Source organism: Leuresthes tenuis, unplaced genomic scaffold, assembly GCF_036924035.1.
Source record: "Leuresthes tenuis unplaced genomic scaffold, fLeuTen1.0.hap1 SCAF_2, whole genome shotgun sequence".
Taxonomy (NCBI): Eukaryota; Metazoa; Chordata; class Actinopteri; order Atheriniformes; family Atherinopsidae; genus Leuresthes; species Leuresthes tenuis.
In genome coordinates, this window is record NW_027325356.1 from 23,278,295 (window position 1) to 23,302,394 (window position 24,100).

Genomic DNA, 24,100 nt, shown 5'->3' on the forward strand with positions numbered 1-24,100 from the left:
CGTGGGTTGCGGTGGGGTTTTCTTTCAGAAAAGTCGTGAGGGACTGTAGATTTGTCTGAAAGGATGGCGTTGCCTAATATTTAAATAAAGTTTTATTTTAAAACGGTATCCCCTTTATTTGAGCCTTGTTTTCACAGATATACAGTACATGTGTGAGCTTGGATTATGAGTAAATGCAACCAGCGGACTCTTGGTAGAATGAGAAATAAACACTCATATATTTTGTAGAGCCCAGTGAAATCTGAATTTAATAAACATATGTAAAAAAAAAAGAACATTAAAAGTCTTCACCTCCAAATATGTAATTACAGGTTATTGTATTACAGTGTGTTTAGTGTTGAGATGGCTTCAGCAACGATGAATGGACACCGGAATGGAGGATATGTAATTAAAAAACAAAAATAAATCTAACAACAAAGGAAATTCATCTTATAAAATAATCACTTGTGTAAAAAAAAGAAATACATTAGAACATTTTTTCATATCTTATGCTTGTTGTGTGCATCATTCCTGAGCTGTCCAAGTCTGTGGAGAACCAACAGACCTGCACACACATTTCAACACACACTCTGCCTCCTTGCCACAAAGCTGATCGCGTCATCAAACGATTTTCATGCTTACACTTCCTGCGCTAACCACAAACTACGTGAAGCTACTTCGTAAGTTGTGTCCAAATAATCCTCAATAAAACCTAAGACACGTTCAATTTTAAGGCCCGTGGCTTTTAGTTGCATTTATCTTTCCTCAGAACACTTCCAATCTTTCGCTTGACTAAAGTATTTTCAAATGTGTCCAGAAAAAATAACAGAGGCCTTATCTGCGTCCTAAACAGCTGTTGAACCTCACAAGTTTAGTTTCTGTTGGTGTCGTGTCCACTTTAACGTGGGTCATACATGTTGGCCAGTTTCTGGAAGCGTGGTCCCCAGTCGTTGAGGTAGTCGTAGTCCTGATCTCCATCCGAGCTGCCGGAAGCAATAGAGCTGAGGCTGCCTGCCACGGAGCCATCTCCCTCAAAATCGTAGATCAGAGCTGTGTCGTATGGAGGCACATTTGGGTCGTTGTCTGCAGCCTCCAGGCCCTGAAAGATTGAAAAATGAATCCTCTTTAAGCCGAGAAGCAAATGTACTGGGGCGGTTGTTTCAATTCTGAAAGGGCAGAGTTTACTCTTGTACCAAATAAACTTTTTGGTACGTTTATGACAATACTCTGAACATATTGGATTGATATCAAATTATTTTGTCACTCAGTTCAAGAAAATAATCTACATCACAAATAAATGATATCACGCCATCCCATTCAAAAGGTTAACAGTTATTATAGGTTAAACTGCTTCTAGGAAAATGTTGAAAATGGGTTTGAAAGATGCAAAGACATATTTTTCCATTGCTCTTTTCTCAGTGAAGACATTAAGTGTCTGGTTTATATTTCCTTGGAGACTCAGTTTACACAATGCTTTCACTAGCTCCCTGCCTGAACCTCTTACATTTAATCCAAGTTTTAACCCTCAGAAATCACTTTGTACAGAATTCGACAAAGCTGCTGTCCCTATGTTTACAGGAAGTCCCCATAAGTCGGCGCGCAGTCATATTTATCACCCCTATGTTGTAGAAACAAAAAACAAAAACTTTCTTTTCAGCCTTTTCAGTCCAAGATCTGAAAGTAAATCCTAATGTCTAAAATGGATCTCTCTTACATGTGTTTATGACAGAAAAGTTTGAATAAGATAAAAAGAAAAAGAAGTACCAAAATATCTGGATTTCTGTATATTTAGTGTTTGCTATAACTGGGTCCTGAAGTTGGTTGTGTAATCATATGTAAACTGCAGTGTGCAGGTGCTGGCTGGTGATTGGTGTACAGACTGGCAGCCAGATGATGATTGGCTCTTGTATAAAGATCCAAGATGGTGACATTGCGGGTGAGTCATCTCCCTCATCTCCCAAGCAGCCACTGTGATCTGTAAAATACATGACTCTGACTTGATGCCAATAAATGATGTTGATAGGGGTGAGGCTCCATTTCTCTTTTATGCTATTTTTCTCCTGTTTTGGTAAGTTATGAGGTATGTAAATGACTGAACTGTCCAGTGTTTTCTGTCCATTTGAAAGGTCTCTCAATAACTTTACTGGTGATAATAAACTGCTGCGTTGTTCTTGAAAATTCAGAGGTTCATATTTCCTGGCGTTCAACTTTGGCTTATGGCTGTAGAAAACACTGCTATGGTACGAGCCTCTCACATCATTAATGTAGTCCTCGATGTCTGTAGGATCTGCAGGAGGCCTTCGAGGGTAGATGGGGGAGGGCAGGTTATGTGGGGCATCCTTCCTCAGGGGCTGCTTTCCTCGAGGAACACCAGATCCTGGGTAGAAGGACCGAGGGCTGGAGGGTGGCTCATGGGGGTTCCACAGCAGGTCAATGTTAAAGGCGTTCTGCACAGGGGGGGGAGGAGTGTTGGCAAGTTCTTTGATATTACAGTGACAATACACAGACAGAGTAAACACAACAGAAATGAACATGTCAGAGTCTGGAGTGATCTCTAGTTTGGACTTGGCAGGAAATTTAGTCTCATCCTTATATATCCCTTTAGTTTTTGACATAATGTGAGTCTTACCTCATCCTCCTCACCCCCTCCTTGCTCGTCGTAGTTGAGGACATTGTCACGAATGTCATCCTCTGATTCGCCAACAAGCAGACCCGTTCCTTTCTTTAAATGGTGGCGTCTTCCACAGGTGGTCAAAGCCACGGCCAGGAGGATCAGCACTGCAAATATTCCAGAATTCATTAACAGCTAACCTCTTGTGTTTTGTGATTTACTCTAAAATGTCAGAGTATAAAAGCCACAGAAACAACTTTTGGGGGTTTTGCCTGGTTAAGCATTAACAAAATCTGTTGCCAATTATTACTGGTGATTGCAGCTTTATGTTGTGCATAAATAGTTCCTTAGTGTCATATGGTCATAGATTTGAATTATCATGGTTCGTCTATTCAAACTGAAAACTAAAAGTGAAAAATGTACCGTCATCTGCTGTGAGAATCCATTTCACGAAGGCAGCTATATACCACAACAGGGTTCGCTCATTTTGAATTTTGAGTTTGATTTGAACATTTTAATTTTCTGTCAAAATATCTGCAACTGCTTTAAATCTAAGGTAATTTTTGCTTTACTATATTGTAAAATAACAGTGGGATCTCCTTTTTTCCACTTACACAGTAAGAGTGCAACACAGGCCATGATGATTATGAGAGCGATGAAGCTGATACCCATGCTGGTGCCTAAGAGCGCCCCCGTCTCGGACTTACAGTCTCCGTGCGAGTCACAGAGACACACAGTGACATTGACTTGAGCGTAAGAGTCCAGAGGTGGGCTGCCGGAGTCCTTCACCAACACTGTGACTACATACTGTCCAGGCTCCAGCTCTTTATGGGGCCGCAGCACAGCATGAGTATCTGAAGAAGAAAAAAATACAGAGGGCATGAGATGCTGCGCTGTCTGAAGAACCCCAAGAACGTCTTTTATGTAACTTACGCTCTTTTTCCTTACCATTGACTCGAATGACAGTCCAGTTCATCCACAAATCATCATCTATTTCAAAGAAGAAAGGTGCAGCATGTGGGGGGCGGTCTTCATCCACAGCAGTCAGAAAAAGACCAGACCCTGCGCTGGTGATATCTCTGCATATGGAGCCACTCAGAGGGATAAGTTGAGGGGGGAAGTCGTTTGTCTCCTTCAGTTTGATGGCCACGTTGGCAGTTTTTGACAGACCATCAGCATCTACAAGTACGAGCACAAACACAAAATGTCACAACAGCTTATTCACTTTCAGTGTCTGCAAAACTATACCATTACAATGACTGATTTGAAGATTAGGTTTTTCTTTATTTCACCTAAAAGTTGTTAAAGAGAAGTGAGTTAAACAAATGTTCTACTTGGTCACTTTATTAACTGAAATAAATGAGGCAATGTCAGAAATTTGCTTACGGAAAAGGCGAACCTCTAACAGTTCATTTGAATATGACATCAGAGGAAGGTGTTTTCAGTCAGTGGTGTTATGATAATTCATGAGTCTGTGTTGTGTTTCATTTAATCAGAGGGGGCTCCATCTGGTCTTCATTTTTGGAAGTGTGGCGTGACACTAACAAAGAATATTTCATAGGAGGTCAGAAAAAAAGCTGTGACTGTTTATCAGGCTGAAAATGTCACCAAACCATAACTGAAGAATTTGGACATTATAAATCCACAGACAGACTATTTGAATGCAAATACGGTAGATTAAACTGAAGACCATTGTTAGTGTTGGAAAAAAGATACTTTATACTGAAGATTTAGTCTGCAAAGTCACACAGAAACCAGGTGCAACCTTTAAGGAGGAAAAGGTTTCGCTCACACTGGCTGATGCTGCTGTTCATGAGTCAGCCCTCAGAACATCACTGGTGTGGATGGCAGGGCTGCAACAAGGAAGCAACTGCTCCCCATCTGAGGTTTGCTAACAAACATGTGGACAAACCAGAAAGCTGCCCAAAAAAACGTTTTGTTTGTAGAAGAGACCGAAGTTGGCCTGTCTTCACAAGACACTGCATTCATATCTGTTAACCAGAGTAGTGGCAGTATCATGGTTTGGGCCTGATTTGCAGCATTTCAGCCGAGATGACTTGCAACAAACGATGGAACGATGATTTCTGAACGAAACTGGCAAATTCTAAAGGAAAACGTCAGGACATTATTGTGTAAAGTGTATCTGAAGGGAAACTAGATCAAGAGGCAATATAACAACTTGCATAATTAGTTCTACCAAAGAATGGTTGAAAAAGCGTGAGGATCATCTGAAAAACTGATGAATCTGAGATACTGGTAGAAGGCTATTTCCTTTACTGTTCTGCATTAACATAACAGACACACACACACCCACACACACACGTTTTTAAGGCAGTCTTTGTCTGTTTACATTAAGTTTTTCTTTTTTCTCTTTATAAGGTAATTCTCAGAAAGAAATCAACGAGTTGATCAGCGGGTTATTAAAACCATAAAAAGTAATAAAAAGATGGACTGACCTGTAGCTTTGACAACAGCCCAGTAGACACTTTTTATAACATGTGGAGATCTCATGTTGAAGCGTCTTCGTGATTTCATGTGTCCAGTATCTTCGTTAATCTCCAGCCAGCTCTCGGGATCTTTGGTAATTTCATATCTACCACACACACAAAAGAGAAAATCATCAGATTTTTTTCATCCCCCATCATTTTGAAGAGGGGAAAACACCCTTTACATCTTTGTGCAGCGTCATACCTCAGCTTAGATTTGTCAGGGTCCAAGGCAGATATCTGAACAAGAAGTGTCGAAGGAAGCACAGACTCGGGGACCTCAATCAATATGGGATCCTCTTTGAAATATGGCGCTTCATGCTTGTTCACAACGGTGACCACCACTGTGGCCGTGCTCGGGGGCAGGTTGGCAGCCTTGCTGCTCAGAGGATTGACATTTTCCACAGTCAAACTAAGGATGTGCTCTTTCTGTGTTTCATAATCAAGGGGCTGCAATACAGACCAGAAAAGACAGAACTGTGCTGCAATTGGGTAATAGGAATATATATTACATGAATAAATCACAAATGTAAAGAAAGACACATATTATTTAATTTACCATTGATTTCAAGTCTAATTTACTGATTCTTTTACTGATTTCTAATGATCTGTTTAGAAAATACAGAAAAAGCCAAACAAGCCTTTTTTTGCTTGAATTTGTAGTTAAAAACTAAACCACTAGATGGTAGTATTGATGTCGGACTGACGGCCTCAATGTGCACTCAAAAAGGGGAAATTACAGCCTCCTCTGGTAAATGGTAAATGGTAAATGGACTTGTACTTGTATAGCACTTTTCTAGTCAAACTGACCACTCAAAGCGCTTCACTCTGCTTCAGAACTGGCCTGTCAGTGCCAGAAAATTACTTTTTCTTTTTCAAGGATATTTACAGAAAAGAAAACTACTCATGGAACAAACAATAAAATTCTACTCTAAGTGAACAAAAGATCCCATCTTAATCTTCTTTAAAGCCTATTACACAAAAATAATAAGATTGTAGAGCTGTGTATGTGAATTAAATTCTAATGTCTCAATTTTTCCATCTAACAATGTTAACAAAACATGTATACTTTATGATTACTTGAAATTAAATTCCAGAGTAGGCGAGTTACACATTTCATAAATATCAGATGTGTGAACAGGCAGACATGTTGTTCATTTATGAAAATTGGTTTGGTAGATTAACCGATGATCTATCAGTTTTGATAGAGAAGGAAGTCTTGAAATCAAATTTTGAAAATGTATGATTTCAAAACTTTTATAATTGAGGTAAAGTCTTCTTGATTTTTGCAGATCTTTTAACTCAGTTTAGCATGTTTCTAATTTTATTTGTATAAAATGAAAAGAAAATGACCAAATACAGTAGGAAATGAAAAAGCAATACATTGCTCTTCATGCACTTAAATGTGCCAGTGTGGCTTTGGATGTTTTGGAAACATTTAATCATCACAGTGATGCCCTCACACTCCTTCCTTCACCAAACTGTACCTTCAGCACAGTCAGAACTCCCTGGTTGGTTGCAGGATCTGTTCTGATGGCAAAGTTGCTTTTAGGGTCGTTGGAGATGGAATATTTGGCCTCCCAGTTTCCTGTTTCACGATCGTCTTTGTCTGTCACATTCACTCGACCGATCTCATAGTTGAGCTCATTCTCCACTGCTGTCATGCTGTACTGCAGGCACCACACGCATAAAGTGCAGATTAGAGGATTTAGACCAGTGTGATACTCAACTTATGCAGGATGACTCAAAACACCCCTCATGTATTGTTGTCTGAGACTCACCGAGGCAGGATTGAACTGTGGCGCGTGGTTGTTGATATCAGATACATGGATGACAGCCTCACCGTGACTAGTTAATCCCATGCCCCCCATATCAGCAACCTGCAGCTTTAACCTAAAAGCCTTCACCACCTGGGACAGAACACAATGCATTTCAATGAAAAGAACCAAATCATGAGGATCTGTAAAAATCTGCATCTTACTTACCTCTCGGTCCAGGCCTACATCTCTTGTGTAGATGGCGCCTGTCTGGTTGTTGATGCCAAACATAGTCTTTGTTACAGCGTTGGCAGGAATACTCTCCTGGTCAATGATAGAGTAGCTCAGAGCAGCGTTATCTGTCATCGGGTCATCTACATCTGTGGCTGACACTGACATCACCGATGTGCCTGTCAGTGATAATTGAGAGTTTCAGACAGTCAGTGTGAATCTCTTACATGGGATTTTAAAGCCCAAAGGTAAAATGTCCAGCTTGGAAAAACAGTGTGTTACTTGGTTGTCATATAAATCAGTTTGCTTTCAAGTCCCACTCCGCTGAAATAACCTTCCAAGCAGAATGAGGGAAGTAGGAGTCATGTGAGCGTTTCCCCATTGCAGCAGATGTTACTATCAAGTCTCTCTTTTATCAAGCATCAAAGTTCTGATGAGGAGGTTGGATTGTGTGAATTGTGTGCAGCACTTTCAGTCATTCACATTTGCTGCATGCGCGTTCAAGAACAACGTCTGACAACTGTCTTTCACTTCTGAGTTTTGTTCACGATAATACAACAATCGCTTTTATCACTTCCTGGTTAGGTTTAGCTAATATCTTAACTTGTTAAAGGTTTAAAGTCAAAAGTATCTGTTTAAGGTTTGCAGTAGCTTGTTAAACAATAACACTGCGACTGAATTTGAAGGGTGTCTTTAAACTAGAAAACTCTGGTTGAATTCTAGCCACTGATTTTAGATTTTTTGTTAATGACATGGCCAGCAACAGTGCTAAAAAAATGTACAGCTAATGATAAATGCCTTGGATACGAACATTTTACTGAAACATCAGCTTGCTGGAGTCTAGTTTCTGCCCTCTTGATGAATGTAAAGTCATTAAATCTCTTTTAGTTCAGATCTGATTTCCCGTCTCGCAAGGGGAGTATATGGTTTTGTATGTTTAAATCAGTTCTTCTTGTTATCATTTGAGCAGAGTACACAGGGGGTCATTTGCTACAAACAGCTGCATGTGGAAACCGTAACAAGACAGTGACACAAATGAGCTGAATAAGTAAAAAACACACATAGATATTTGACCCATTATTTATGTAAAACTACCAACTCTCAGAGACACATATATCATACTGTGAATGTGTAACACTTCAGTCCACTCTGTACAGATATGAAACTACTTCAGAAAGGGAAATGAAGATGGCTCTTTGAACATAATGTTGTAGATGAAAAAGACAAGCATATCAGCATGTAATACATGGCTCTACCTGGGACAGAAAACTCAGCAACAGTGCCAACGAACTGTTTCTGAGTGAAGGCAGGTCTGTTGTCGTTCTGATCCAGCACCACTATCTCGATGGTGGTGGGGTTCTCTAGCCTCTCTCCACTGGAGGACAGCGCAAAGGCTTTAAGCTGCACACACACACGCAAATACAGCAAGAAATTTTCAGAGTTATTTCCAAAGCTTTCCTTAGAGATAGGTCCAACAATCCACTCTGATTAGCTCCAGCTATACATGATATATATGTACACAACATATGCTGGCAGAAAGAAAAGAGCCTTATGTTCATCCATGAAGCTCTTTGACGTCTCTCCCAAGTCGCCCATAAAGGCTCTGGAACATTGACCTCTGGCCGATTGTTCTAGTGTGTGACACCGTGATATATGATTTAAGACAGAAACACGGAGCTTTGCTTTGAAACATGTGCAAGCTCTTACTGCATGCACTGTTGCTTGTGGTGAGTACCTCTGCTTGATTGTTCTTTAATGACGTCTTACCGTGAAGCTGCTGTGTTTCTCTCTGTCCAGTGGCCGCTTGCTCCTGATTACTCCTGTTTTATCATCAATTTCAAACAGGTTTTTAGGCTCTTGGTCAACCCCCGGCCCCTCTAGCTTGTAGATCACCTCACCCAAGAAGATTTTATCTGATTTGATCTGAGAAGACAGACGAGAAGAAGTTATAAACCTTGAGGAACGATGGGGGAATGCTTGTAAAACATATGTTTTAACACCAGATGTGAATATAGGGTCCTCGAGTCCTGAAAGTTTAAACTCAGAGAGGCCTCTGAGAATCTGAACTAATAATAGCGAGTGTTTTCAGTATTTTATTCCCACTTTCTTTGACATATTGCTTGTTTAACATGAACATCACTTTACAGAAAGTAGTTCAGTGGTTTTTCTCGCACAAATGGATTTTCACACTTACTGGGAGGCTTTAACAACTTCAACATAATATTTATATTTCACATGTCCTTTAAACACTGCGGTCTGTCCAAGAGTAAAGTATAAAATACATGTCAGACATCACCTCATTAAAGCCTTTACATTATGAGGACTCAGTCTTCAGAAATATCTGAGCCTTCTCAAAAAGCAGTCAAATGTTAAACTCAGCCCGCTGACAGATAACCATCATTATCATTTCAATTATTTTGCATTTTATTGATTTGGCAAAATGTTTATTACATAAGATTTCCTTTTGCTTCTAAATACAGTTGTGAGGTGGAAGGGTGTGCTGATTCTGTTACATATTCTTTTTTAATTTTTACATAAAATGCTTAGTGTCAGTCAGTACAGAAGCACAGCACTCTTTCGCATAATGTAACTCCTCCATCAGTCTAAGTGGTAGATGTCATGCTTTGTCTGTCAGTTTGGCAGGGCAGACGAATCTGGCTGCTACAAAACCAATGAGCCTTTGGGACCAATGGTATGGACAGGACGTTTAATTTCTGAAACATTCAGATATCTTTATATTTAAAACTCGATATAAAAACGGGTACAAGTTTGAGAAAAAATTCACCTGAAAATGTGAAATTTGATAAAACTAGGCTATTATGTGCTGAATTGTGAACTTAGACCATCAAAGAGTTTTTAATTTAACTTTGTGTTAAGGTGTTTTCATTGTGGGCTGGAAATCTAGGCTCTATGGCTCTATGATGCACATAACCCCCATCCCACAAACACAAATATATGTAAAATCTTGTGTTTATTTGCTACTAGCTAACAATACCATCAAGGTGTACATCTAACATCAGGTTTGCTAATCATTCTACCTTTGTTCAACAAATGCATCTTCTTACATGATGAAATTTAACTTGGAACAAGAGGAATGGTTACAGCAAGACAAGTCTGTTCCAGTGCACTGCAGGACACTGTTTAATGTCAGACTAGAAAAAAATGTGAAGCTATGCGAACATATATCTGCAATAGTCATCAGTTTATAACTGAACTGATTAAAACTTTTGCTGTTGAAATGCTATGATTGGACATTTTTACCTGGACAAGGTCTTCAGGAACCTGCTTGCTATTCTCCAACACTCTGATTGGAGGGATGATCCAGTCTCTCTTCACTCTGACCACCCCTTTGCCTTGATTTCTCCAGGGGTACAGGAACAGAGGGTGCAACTCTACCTCAGTGACGTGAGGTTCTGCAGAGCTCCATGCCTGGGGGAAAAATGTTTGGCAGTCCTTCAGATCCCATGAAATGCATTTTTAAACTCCAGTAAGTCACCCTCGTGGAAGACAAACATTATACCATTACATGTATTTGCAGCTGTCTGGTGTCCCTCAGTGCTTTAACATTCCCTTTGGGCCTGCTGGAACGGCTATGCACTAACTGTAGCACTGAGGCTAACTAACTGAGGCTAACTAATGTGGAGTCTATGGAGCTGTTCAGGGCAGAATTGGCAGCTTCAGGTTTCACTCACTAATAAGTGTCTTTGTCAGCTGCCTTTGATCAAAGTGCAAATTCATCTCAGGATGAGGAAACGCAAACACTCATGCTGATTTCACAAGGCCTCTGTCATCACTTAGCTGTCTTGAATGCGTTCACACAAATACACTTCCACACATGTGAGATCACATGTGAGAAACACACTCACACAACAGCTGTCGACTATGGATTTAGATCCTGTGCTTTCCCACCCCGCGTTCCCTCTCACACTCACAAATTCCCCTTTATGCTCAGCTCTGCACCTGACTGGGAGTTTGGGGTCACCTTACGGATCTGCACTGCTGTAGAAATTCCGTAAACACATTCACACGCACATTTTCTCACACACTAAACACAGGCTCTCATATATGCATGTGAATCGCAAAACACACACCCACGCATAGGCTTACATACACATTTCCTTTGGTTGCTTCCTGCTCTTCTATGGGATTTCACTGGAGTCTGCATTACTTTTCATATGTTTAACAGCTCAATAGCATAATCCACAGAGCCAGAATGATTTATTCGTCTATGTGTTTTCACTCACATGTTATTGAATTTCGATGATTAACCCATCTCATTAAATGTGCAAAAGTTTTGAGCCACCCTTAATTTATTTGTATGTTTCCAGAAAAAGCAAATATGCAGAGAAAATCAGTTAATTTAAGCCAAAAATAGGGATTGTACAATTGTAACAAGCTTGAAAGTCAATATTTGGCATGAGCCCCTTTATGCATCACCACAATCTCAACTCAAGCCTCTTCGACAAACTTTTGTGTAATTTCAGGAATAGTTCTCCAGGCTTCTTGAAGAACATCCCAAAGCTCTTCTTTGGATGTTGGCTTCCTTTTGCTCAAGATGATCCCACACTGCTTCAGTAATGTTGAGGCCAGGGCTCTGGGGAGGATACATCACTCCATAAAACCTGTTCTCACTGATTTTCACTCCAGTTCTTGTGTCATTTGGCATACCTCAGCCCTTTCTCCCTGTTTCCCCTCCTTAAGTATGGCTTCTTGACAGCCACCCTTCCATGGGGACCATTTCCGATGAGGTTTCAGTGAACAGTTAATGGATTAACTGAAGATGCATCTCTCAGGTCCTGTGTTAGGGCTTTGCTTGGCTTTATTGTTATTTTTTAAAGACATCGCTTTCAATTACAGTTAATCTGCTCTAGATGTTTTTTAGACCTGCCGCTTCTTCTTTAGCCCACCACTTATTCAGTTTCCTCGGATCTATTAGGATGCACTCCCCATCATGCTGATATGCCTAGTTTTTGACTAGAAGCTCTTTGTGAACCAACTTATTGGTGCAAAAATATGATTTTTTTTGTCTGTCAAACTGTGTTATCGTTGGCATTTTCATAGATGAAAGTAAAGAAATTATAACAAATCATTTGTCTTGGCAACAGACTGCCAGTAACAAAGTGCCTCAAAATACAATTTAAATTGGTTCTTTGCTTGACACAACACTGGTTCATCACTTGAATTAGGTGCTTTTTTTTAATGCTTGGATTGTACATAGGTCAGCGTTAAGTAGTTTAACAATACAAAACAAAACAGCAGCCTGTGTCTAAAGAAAAACTTTGAAAGGCCTTCAGAAAGACTGGGGAACAAGCTACTGATCAAGACCATTTTAAAAGATTTTAAAAGAAAGTCTGGCTCCTTCGAAAGCAAAAAATAGCTCAAGGCTCAAGACTTCTTCACAGTACTGTATATCTGATTTATATATGTTGTGAATGGCCTGTGATCCCTGATCCAGCCCTGTTTCTGCAGTGGAGAATCTGCTGTACTGACCCTCTGGCATGCTGCTGGACAGTAAAGGGAGGAATGGCAACCATTGCTGGAATCTGTAGGCCAAGTCAGAGGGCATGCTAATCTTAGACTGTTGTATATTCTTGACGACCACCTATTTAACTTTTGTCACCATCACTATCCACACGGATGTTTACACTCACATTCGAACAGTTGATATCACCTTCATAGATTCTTCCTAATATTTCTCTACTTCTTATCTAACACTTTTACATTTATGAGCTCTCAAACCTGCGCTGGCATGGCACATATTCTGGATTGCTACTTGGCCTTAAGGTCAATAACAGCTGTGTCACAGTCCTATTTCTAAATGTAGCACCTTGTAAGTTTGCCTGAATTGTGCACATTCAAGCTTGTATGAGCACATTTGTCCCACTTTGAGAATGCACACACAGCAAGTTGCGGAGCAGGGAGTGTCAGAGTAAGTTAACCAGACTTAAAAAAAGAGATGTGTCACTCTTCTTCATGGCACCGTTCACCAAACAAACAACAGTGAATTTGGTTAAGAGGAGCCACAGGCTGGTTTTGTAGTTAATAGATACATAAATGTAAAAAAGATGAAAGAGACTTGAGTCTTTTTTTTTCTTTTGGAACAGATCATTTGGCGAAAAAGAGGCTGAAGCATTCAGAATTTGCTCCATGCTAGCACCTTAACAACTAGTTCAGGCTGTTAGCATTTCAGTTTTGCATCTATTTTATCATAAACTAAGATACTACACTATGAAACCTGATAATGGTGCTAGACAGGTTAAAGGATCATCCAATTTAGTTCTAAGGTGAAGAAAACAACTGACAAAATGCGTGGATTAAATTCTGGAAGTTGTTTTCATCTGCAAATACTGGACATTGTCCACAACTGCCTTTTAGGACATGGACTAAAGAATAGAGATCGTTTGTGTCTGAAGGCAAAACATTATGCAGAAATATGTACGTATCTGTGAAATTGACGAACGAGCGCAAAGTAATACAAGCAAACAGAAAAGAGTGTGAAGCAGCAAGCGACATCACTTGCTCACAGTGGATTCTCTAAACAATTACCTGCTTTATTCACACACGGGCTCATTCATACATCACCTGAATTCTATACCAGGGAGATGGCAGGGTAAACTCTGAACTATGCGTGATCTGACTGACTTTGACACTTGCTTTCTCACATGCAGGCCCCCTGGGTAATGTCTTGAAATTTTCCGAGCTACGGTACATGTGTGAAAACAGTTTTTAGTTGAGACATTTAATTCTAAACTAAATACAAATCCCAAAAGACACTGAAGGGAAGGCTGCAGTTTATCCCCTGGGGTTTATGAATGTTTGCGCCAAATTTAATCTTAAGCCCGCCAAAAGTCATCAAAGTCAAAAGCAACAACATACAGACCAGTGTTGTCAGCCATAGAGCCACTTTACTTAAATGAACTGTGAAAGAGGAGAAAACCTACATGGTCACAGGAAGAACATGAAAACTCAACACAGAAAGGCTGCTGACAAGTAGGTTTGAACCTTGAATATTCTGGCTATGAGGTGTATGTAAAAACTATGTATCATAGTTAGATTAAATTAATGCTATTTTGAGTAAGTCCAAATAGCTCTAAAGATGACACAAATGATAAGTGAACTATACACATTGTAAAAAGCAACCCCACAGTGTTGCAAACAAGCTCAGACAACACTCCAATGAGTGCATGAACGCTGAAAATGTTTAAGAATAAGGCTTTCTAAGTTGATCCAAGTTTTATGCAACAAAGTAACTTCTCTGTTATTCACGACAGCTACAGCTTTTCCGGCATATGACTCATAGAGAGGCAGTTTAACAAAGCTTACGAGCACCAGACTGTACAAAACAGACAGTTTGTAAATTTGCACACTTCCTTTTCGCAGACTTTACATCACCTAACATGACACTGTGTTATGGACAGTGGCTCCACTGAGTATCTGCACACTGTTATAATGTTTTTACCAGACCAAGATGCAGTAACACCAAAGTGTCACATTACCAATTAGACCAGTGAGGGCCTTCTCTGGCAGGCTGGGCGATGACACCACACATAGATGAACTGTTTTAGAGGTTTTTCCCAGATACTTTTACAGCTTGGCCTTTCACCTCACACACTCACAGAAATGTCCACAGCTTGTTTGAGGATGAAAAGTCCTCAAAGCAATAACTGTGTTAAATTGAGTGAAATAGGTTTAAGAAATAGATGCAAATACTAGTTGCCAACAACAAACTAAAGCTAACATATTTGAGAACAGCACATTACGTACCATGATAGGAAACACAGTAATTTGTGGTGGCAATAACCTGCCTGATACGTTTCAAAGTTAATAAGAGATGAGATGTGTAGGGTTTAAATATCAGCTATGCTCAAACATGTGTAATATTGTAACTATGAAATTGCTCTCCATGGTTTGCCACTGTTGCTAATGCATTCAGTTTTAGACATTCCTTTGCAAAGTCGTCAGAGCGTTCATCTTCCTTGTATGGCCACTGGCACAAATGCATTATTTCTTTGACACACGTTCATGAACCTTGACAGTTCTTCCCTGCCTGCCTATAAACTACCCTATTTTTAATAAGGAAATGCAATTGTCCGTTGCAAAAATGTCATTTGATATTTTCTGTGTTGTTTGGAAACCCAAGAAATGGCTTTAGATGTGGGTAAGGTTTCCTTCGTACTACAAAAGAGGAAAAATCTAAAATAAAGTAATGTAAGATTGAAAAAAAAAGAAGCTCTCTTGGTTTGTAAGGTTTGCTGTGACCTATTTACCTTGGTTTGCTATTTTCACTCAGTGTGTGTCAGTGCAACAGTCATACAAATAGTTCAACAAAAAAACGGAGCAGCAAGTAACCAGTGTAGCATGCCAGACAGTCCCTTCAGCCACAGGGCAGAGGTCGCACAGGTGCCTCCGTGGTCACTTCTGTTACTGTTCCTCAGGCACGGACATTCTACCAGTTAGTCATCTGCAGTAATGGTCCCATGCCCCTGGCTCTTTGCTAAGTCATGACTGCCTGGCATTGGGATGGACACTATTTATGGTGAAACAACAAGCATGTCTCCTCCTTTGAGCGGATGTCTGAGTTTTTGGAATGTTGAGGCAGGATATGGCTTTGAGCTTAAAGAAAGACTTAATAGCGACATAAATATGGATTTCCAGAAAAAAAAAGAAAAAAAAGAAAACACAGTGTAGCCAGACAACTTTGACGCAGATTAGTTTGACAATCAATAACCAAATATTTTTCATCTAATACCGCTGCCAGAGCAATCTTCTCAATGTGAAAGAAAGAAATGTCAGACAAACAGTATTATATTAACAGGTGCTACAAGGCATTTTTACAGCCTCTTTAAACCCTTAACAAAGACTCACTCTAGGCATCTCTGCAAATTTAAACTGTCAAGGAAACATTTTCTAAACCCTGCTCAGTAAAATTTCTGATTTCAACATTTTGGGAAACATCAACAACATGAAACTGAGATTTCATCTGTTTATTTGTGGAAAGCTCTCAAGTATTGTTTGAATATTTCACACAGTGGGGTTATAATAGCTTTATGGAAACTATTAGGACATTTCCAAGAGGAAAACATGAGAGATGAGAGAAAACATGGGAGACAGTTGAAATGAAAACACATTTTCTAAAATCTGCTTTCATTACATGTATAAAACAGTGGCACAAATGCCAAACACTTCATCATAGTGATGCTGGTTTACTCTTAAGTAGGACCTCAACCCTTAAGTAGGATCTCTAAATCAACAACTGTCACCGGATGGTCCTCCATCTATAAATGGTCTCAGTCTATAAAAAATAATGAGGCAACAGGGAGGAGGGGAAATTGACTTCACTGTTCACCTGACTTTTTTATGACCTGGAAGTTGCCTTTCTACCCTTCGCTCTCTCTGAAACTCAAGTCAGTTTAAAACAGCCTGCAGGTACCCACACCAAGCAGGAGCTGTTATTCAGACTTTAACTCCTCTGACTGATTGTTTCCGATGAGTGAGACCTCAGCGCCAGCTGGCCGCTGCAACACACTCTTGATTTGTACTTGATTTCACGGTCCAGGACCCACTCCTCTTTCTGCAAAGGGGGATTACAGAGCAGGACAAATGGCATCACGTATGCATCTGGGAACAGCTGTGGCTGCTGCCCACTCATCACCACAACATACACCCAACTGGCCTGAACACTTCAGTTTAAACATAGAAAATCAAAGGAGCACAACTGAAAGCTATCGGGTGACACTGATGAAAGCTTTGGCTGGACTGTCAGCTGTTAATGGCTAAATGAATTTCATCATTATAATTTCATTACTAGATATCCCCAAAAAATCTATTTGTTTTATTTTGGAGACATACATTTGAAAGGAAGCAGTGCAGTTGTTCAACATTGCAGATGAAAATATTTCTATGGTTCGCTTGCAGACATAAGGTAAGAATTTATATCACGAGAACATGAGACTTGAACACTTGACTCCTGGGTAAAAGTCCTGTGAGTTATTTTTACTTATTGAGAAGTTCCACTTGTTTCCAAACAGGAAAGTGTCTAATAACTTGTTTCAGTAACTGTAGTTTGGTTCATATCGGATGGTAACAACAATTTGAACAATTTGTTGGACATACTTATGTACGTGCAAATGAATGTTGACTTTGGTGGAAAATTTCTTTAAATGTGTACGTTTTCTTCAAAATCACTACACGCTAGGCAAAGTGAGACAGACTTTAACTTGTAACGCCTCCGGCATTTGAAGGAAGAATGTAACCTCATTTCAGCCTCGCCACACAGAGCTTAAGTTGTCCTATATCTGCATGAGTCCTGGGGACCTGGATCCTGCACCTTAAAGGTCACGATTCCAAGTTTACCAGGTTTTCAAATCATTGAGAGGATTATTTATTTATGTTTACATTAAAGGCCATATTTATGAGGGTTTGGAAGAAATATCACAGGGGTTGAGGCCCCACCACACCAAACAAATTTTTCCTGTGTTTGTGTCAGTTAAAGTGTGACTTTTTCCCACAATCTGTGAACCATTTAATAATGAAAGAAAACCACAAAATCATCATGGTTCACTGAAAAGACTTTCAACCACACAGACACTTACATTTCTGAAACATTTAACAATTAGAGGAAAGAGGAACTTCACCAACTGAAGAGATGAACAATTATTAGTTTCCAAAGCTATAGACCACATCTGACATGTAGTGTTAGTTACAAGGTAGTTCTTTACAACATCATCGGGCAAAGTCAGTCATCTGCCCAACCTGGGCTGCATTACCACTCTAAACAGAGAGAGAAAGACTGATGATATTTGGAAGTACTGTTAGTAATAACTCAGTTTATATTGTCATCCATTGTAGATCTCATGATGGCGTCTGCTGTCATAGGCTACTAATGATACCCTGAGCACATCTGGAGCCTTGTCCTCCTTATAATACTTCATCATCCTCTCTCCAACAGGGATGAAATGTTTGGATCAACCACAAGCTCTGACCTCCACTGATGAAAGTTAGTAGAGGTTTGATTAAGGTTATCACTCAGGTAAAGAATATAAATTGTATATTTGAAGTGGGGGCAGCTAAAGGTCCTTTTCTAAACAAGATCACACTCTGCAGGAAGCAGCAAGGCTGAAATTTAAAGGAGGGGAGGGCAGAAGTATCACATGGTCCAGCTCAAGTGCAAGTGGAGTATCTTTACAGCAGCCAGTTTACTGCGTATGTTCTCTATTTGTTGCTGACATTTCAAAGTGCTGCAGGATATGCCTCTTTCATTGGTTCAGACACCTATACTCTAAGTTATAGACAGAATTGTAGACACAACTTGGTTATATGAACTTTTTTGAGTGTAAAAGATGGCATACACTGGCTATAACATATAAAAACAAACATTGATAGCTTGAATAAATTACTGTAGTTTTTTAGTCAACAGCAGCTATGAAGGGACAATGATTTTTCTTACCTGACAAAACAGAGTACACAGCGCACACACCAGCAACATCCGCACCCCCATCCTCGTTATCTGCACTCTTAAACTCAGTCTGGACAGATCTCTGACCACTGGAAGATCTGAGGCTCCTCAGTGGCTTTTTTATGCAAAAAGCCCAAACGCTCCAACTTGCAAACCTTTTCCTGTCTCCTTCTCTCTATCCTTCTGCAGTCTCTCCCTGTTCGTGTCTCTCCCTCCTTTCCTCTCCCAGCATCTGTCTCTCACAGCTCCGCCTTGTCCATAGCTGGGGTATGTCTCACAGTCGTGGGGTAAAAGGGGTTAGAATTTCAGCAACAGGCCTCCTATGAACCCCAGCACATGTGCTGTCACTCACAAGTCCAATGGAAGAGGGAGAGAGATAAAGAGAGAAGCAGCACAGCTGCTGGTGGACAGAAACAGTAACGAGGACAGAAACTTTTTGAAATCACAAGTCTATTCTCCTACTTACAAATACATCAAAAGATGTAAAAGTAGTTCAGGATTTGAGGAAAAAAGCTAATTCAGTTTCTCAACTAGACTTAGATGTGGAGATCAATACATAGCTTATAATAAAGCTATGTGGTTGATGTATTTCTGTAGTCTATAAGCAGTTTCAGTTTTTAAAAAAGTTAAAACAAGAAAACAGAAAGTCTGGAAATGCCCCAAAGTCTTAAATATGCAACAACTCTAAAGCTCACAAAACATCATGTTGTATCAGTTCAACTACTTAAATGCATAGGCCATTTTTTATGAGATGTTACATCCCTTTTATACAAGGCAGATTAACCCAGATCCTTGAAAATAGACAATGGCAATTCTCAGTGTCTCAACATTTGTTCCAAAAACTGTGAGAAAATTTTGACAGTCCAAAGAAATCTCAGCTCATTAATCATAATAATGAAGCCATCAGGCAGCACTGTGTAATAAACACCATAATGCTCTGGTGGAAATCACTCCATGAATGTTCACTGCTTCACCCACAAATGTAAGTTAAAACTCTACTACGCAAACAAAACCAAACAACTTATACACAAACAAGATCAAGAAATGCAGCCTCTGTCTGTGGACCAGAACTCATTAAGATTTACTGAAGTGAGATGAAAAACATAATTTGAGATTCTTATTTTTAGAAATCTACATCCTCCTGGTTAAAAATGCGAGGATCCATTTGACTAATCAGCACACAGTTCAAAAATCAGCATCTGTGATGATATGGGTGTGCATTGAGGCACATGGCACAGGCGCCTATCACATCTCTGGGGGCACCATTAATGCTGAACCCTTTTTGCCATTTTGCTGCACTATTCTTATTCAAACATCTTTGAACAGACTAGTCGCCAAGAAAATATGCAACACATATGTTTGTCCACATTTCAAAATGTGATGGTGTCACAATACAGATGCAAAAGTTGCGAGATGACAAAATTTCTTGTTAAGTGTTATATTGTTTAGAGCAGCATTCAGGCGAATTGATGCTGAAAACATATATAAATGTATTTATAATTTCTAACCCTAATCATATGTTGTTGTTTTTTGCCTGAATCCAAATATCAGCTACTGACAGCAAAGCAGAAAAGTGAAAAGTTTTCCAACAGTATTGGCTCAGATGGAACTCAAACTTAAGTAGTTCTCTTGTGTGATGGTCCACTGTGTAACACCACTATCCAGCGCCTCCTCCATCCTTATAGGTGCATTTGAACGGTACGTTTGTCGTACTTGTGCAATTTCTGAATTTGAGACAGTTTTACATATTGCTAAACGTACGCATGTTACAATTTGAAAAAGAAAATGTTAACATTTAATGCTTTTGAATCTAGAAAGTGTAATAAGTGTGTCATTTGACAGATTTTGAGGCTATAATGGTGAAACTTCTACATTTTGTACTGTGGACCTAAGTAGCTCTTACACATCCTGGCTTGATACTACATTTCCTTGAGTATAGAATTTTGAATTAGGATATTAGAAAAAAAACTAATCTTTTACATAGTACAGTACTGTTAAGGGTCTAGTTCTGCTTCCGCCCTGCAATGGGCCACAAGCTGTAATGGACATCACATCTTATATCTTCCCCTTCCTCATGCCAGTCTTCTTTCCAAACCTTCCCATCTTTCTTCATTCCTTCTTTTCCTAAAATCGTTGAGGAGCCCCATTTTCTGTATGGTAACAAAACTTAGGACATGACACTTTCATTTTCATTGTAATCACCTTTGAATGGTTATCGTTGTTTCTTTTGATACCCTGTAAGTAATTGGCTAAGATTTTGTAAATAGAGTAATGGTATTAGTAAGATATTTTGGAACTGCATATAAATTACATCAATTTTCTTATTAGGTGTTCTTAGAGTTATGAAATAAATATTTTAGTACTTGAAAAATGGTTTGAAAATACAGTGCCATGCAGATGGTGAGATCGGAATGAATAAAAAGTTAAATGGTTTCAGAAAATGTGCTTATTGACCATATTTTATGTGAAAGCAATAACACGTTATTCAGTCTGGTCCACAAAGACTGTTCCTCTGTCTGTGTAAAGAGTTTTTTTTCCAAATGGACTGTATCCTTACGATGAACAGGCGGACGAGAATTTGGGATCTATGTTCTCGTCTAAATATCTGCAAAAAGATGAAGACGTGCAAATGTAAATGACATAGCAAAACCATCAAATCCTCCACACGTTCCCCAAACTTCATTTCAATTTCTTTGTTACTTTGACACCAGCAGGAACAGGTAAAACAATTTTAGCACACGCCTCTTTAAAGGTGGTCCAGCTTGGGCTTCACGCTGCATATGTAACCTCTCCATCTACCGCGTGTGTGTGTCATGCCCTCACACATTCATGACATTCAGCCAGAACTCTTTCATCTCATGCTATTTTGAACACTCTGTCAAAACAGAAGATGAAGATCTATGGTGCTCTACAGGGGATGTCAAAGCATAGACTGCCATTTCAGTGATGCTTGAAATTTGACTGAAAGACTACCGTGATCGATGTAGCCCAAGTGTGCTGTGAAACCACATCTTCTGCAGGAAGTGGTTGTTATTGTCCAAGCTAGATGGGGGTGAAAAGACTCTGTTGTGTGTTATGGGATGAATAGACGGAGAAAATGTAGTCCCAATCTCTTTATGTCATCTTTTACTCTCACAACACTTTATTTTCAAGTCTACTTGCAGGTCAAAGCTCTTTGCAGACCTTTAGAAAGTAAACAAATCATTTTAAGTCATCTGAAGACTCTTACTGGGCACCTACTCACGGTAAAAAAAATCTTCATATTTTGTTTCAAATTTAGAGTTACAGTAACAGACAGTATTGCTGCTGATTGCAGCTCCACAACTCCAGTGCAGCAAAAACGAGCAGTAAAAAAGAACCCCGGCATGTTGGCAGGGTGACTGTGGGTAATGAGTGGGTGTCTGAATGCTTTCATGTGTCAGCGTGTATAAATGTGTGTGTGTGTGTGTGAGTTCTAGTACAAAGGACTGATTTTACAGCACCTGTCTCTGTCATTTGAGTGAGAGGCAGTTGGCAGCAGCCACCCTGATTTTTCACTTCCTTCATCCCCCGCACAGATTTAAAACAGGCGCTCATGAGAGCGCATACATTCATTTCATGTAGAACTTAAAGTCTAGATGGTTAAAGTGAGTTACTCATGTTAAAACAAACCCAGACTTGGTGCTAAAGTTAAAGTTTGCTCGAAACTTTTGAAGTCTAGGAGACAGCACTCTGCTGCCCACTGTTGGCAGAAATAACTGCCCACACTAAAGTCACATTCACATTAGCTGTATGAAAACAATGATGTGACAAGTAAAGAGATGGAAGCAAGTTAACTTGAATGGTTCCTTTGCACAATTTAAAAAGGGTGCATCTTTGATGAAAACTACTTTCAGAAATCATGAAATGGAGATTTAAAGCCTGTCACCTATTAAGTTAAGAAACAGGAGATGTCAAATGTGCAGTAGATGTTCTGTCTACTGCAAGGCAAGCCATGACGGTTTCCTAAAAAAAGAAACTGTTTTTCAAGTCTTAACTGCAACAAATAGGGAGTAAAAGCAAAGGCGAGGTTTAAACAATAAAGGGATGGAGAAATGAAAAAATTAGCAAAATATTTTTGTGACTGTTTCATAAAATCCAGTCTCATGTTTATATCCATCAAAAGAAAAGAGAAAAGAGAAAACAGAGAAAATCACGACAGATTCACCAACTGCAGTGAGATTGTTTTCGATTTTACTGATTGGCTAAAGTGTTCTTCCCTCAGGCTGAATCTGAACACGGATAATGCTCCTGGATGTCTTTGCATTTATGCCGTTGCTTCTGTGTTCAGTGAAATCATCAAAACAAAGACATTTGGCCAATTTGTTTTGCTGCCACACATGTCAAAGCTGATTGAGAGATGAGGTCCTTTTTGGAGTTTGCATCTTGTAGTGAATCCTCCTAAATTCAGTCGTTTCTTCATCATGGCGCTGTGGGATTATGTGTGAAATATTTTCTTTTTTTACTCTTAAATATTCTAGTATTTAATTCAAACAGCTTTGAGAAATGTACAGTTATTTCTAACTTTTCTACGCCTACTTTGTTATTTTCTTTTGATAAATGAACTTATTAGAACAGGCTGCTATCATATTCCTACTTACTGTGGAATAAACCAACGATGCTCATTTCATTATAAGTTCAGTTTGCTTATTTTGTTTCCATCTACATTCATTTCTTCCCTTTCCTTTTTCTCCAAAAAGGAATAGTGCACCTGTGTAACTAGTTGAGCTACCCAGCAGCCCCCAGATTTTTTTCTTAATATACTGTGAAAGATGCTGAGTAGAACTGTGGGGTTAGGTATTGATTTTCTCCGTGAGTGTGTCACACTTTTCTTTAAACTTCACTCTTTGATGAGTCTGCAGACACATTTGATTTTAAATTTGACCTGGATTGCTGCAGTCCCCTCATCTCACTATACTTGTATAGTATATACTCAGAGTCCTACGCTACAGTTTAAGTTGATAAGCAAATTAAATTAGTGCCAGACTTGAGCATTATGTTGGTTCACAGTTATGGAAAGCTACCTCAATATCAGAAATATGTTTTTCTCACCAGGTTTGGACATTTATAATGTTATTATATATCTATAGACATAACAAGCAGCATGTGATCTTCAGAAACATGCAGTAGACAGGTAAATACATCATTCATGGACAGCAGATGTTTATCGATTTTGTAATACTGAATAATATCAGTCTGAGCAGAAAAACAATTAGATGACATTACGAGTTTCAAAGGCTTGTTCGTGCACAGTCGCTCAGAGGGGATAATAGAGTAAAAGACCTGCAGCGCTGTGAAAGCTGAAGTCAGGTCATGATACAAAACTCCTCTGAACACAGGTGGCTGCATGGAAGCCCCACTGACTGGGAAATAAGAATCCAACCTGGTAGCTGTCTGGCTCACCAGGCAGGCTGTAACACTATTAATGACAAATGGTGGAAGGAGGCAGAGAAAACCTGTACCTGGTTTTCACTCTACATCACAGTAGTCTGCGACAGGTACAGCGCTGAAACATCTGGGAGGATACCTTTAAAGTTGTTTGCATTATTTTGTGGTAGTCGTG

At 39.5% G+C, this 24,100-nt stretch overlaps 1 protein-coding gene across 1 annotated transcript; it reads right to left on the reverse strand.

Moving 5' to 3' along the window:
- Positions 1-579: 579 nt before the first annotated feature.
- Positions 580-18,765, reverse strand: cdh15 (cadherin 15, type 1, M-cadherin (myotubule)). The gene is made up of 14 exons (XM_072380729.1): positions 18,511-18,765; positions 10,326-10,493; positions 8,832-8,987; positions 8,321-8,465; positions 7,062-7,243; positions 6,858-6,986; positions 6,564-6,746; positions 5,282-5,526; positions 5,047-5,183; positions 3,539-3,769; positions 3,205-3,444; positions 2,609-2,757; positions 2,235-2,426; positions 580-1,078 (listed from the first exon to the last, which is right to left on the reverse strand). The coding sequence occupies exons 1-14, from the start codon at positions 18,559-18,561 to the stop codon at positions 878-880; spliced, it is 2,409 nt and encodes an 802-aa protein (XP_072236830.1). The 5' UTR covers positions 18,562-18,765; the 3' UTR covers positions 580-877.
- Positions 18,766-24,100: the final 5,335 nt, after the last annotated feature.

Excerpts from the sequence above, each read along its gene's own strand:
- cdh15 (XM_072380729.1), bottom strand. The coding sequence starts at position 18,561 with ATGGGGGTGCGGATGTTGCTGGTGTGTGCGCTGTGTACTCTGTTTTGT. Across the intron at positions 8,988-10,325 it reads TTCCTGAAGACCTTGTCCAG|ATCAAATCAGATAAAATCTT; the intron begins GTAAAAATGTCC and ends CTGTCTTCTCAG. Across the intron at positions 1,079-2,234 it reads TCGAGGACTACATTAATGAT|GGCCTGGAGGCTGCAGACAA; the intron begins GTGAGAGGCTCG and ends TCAATCTTTCAG.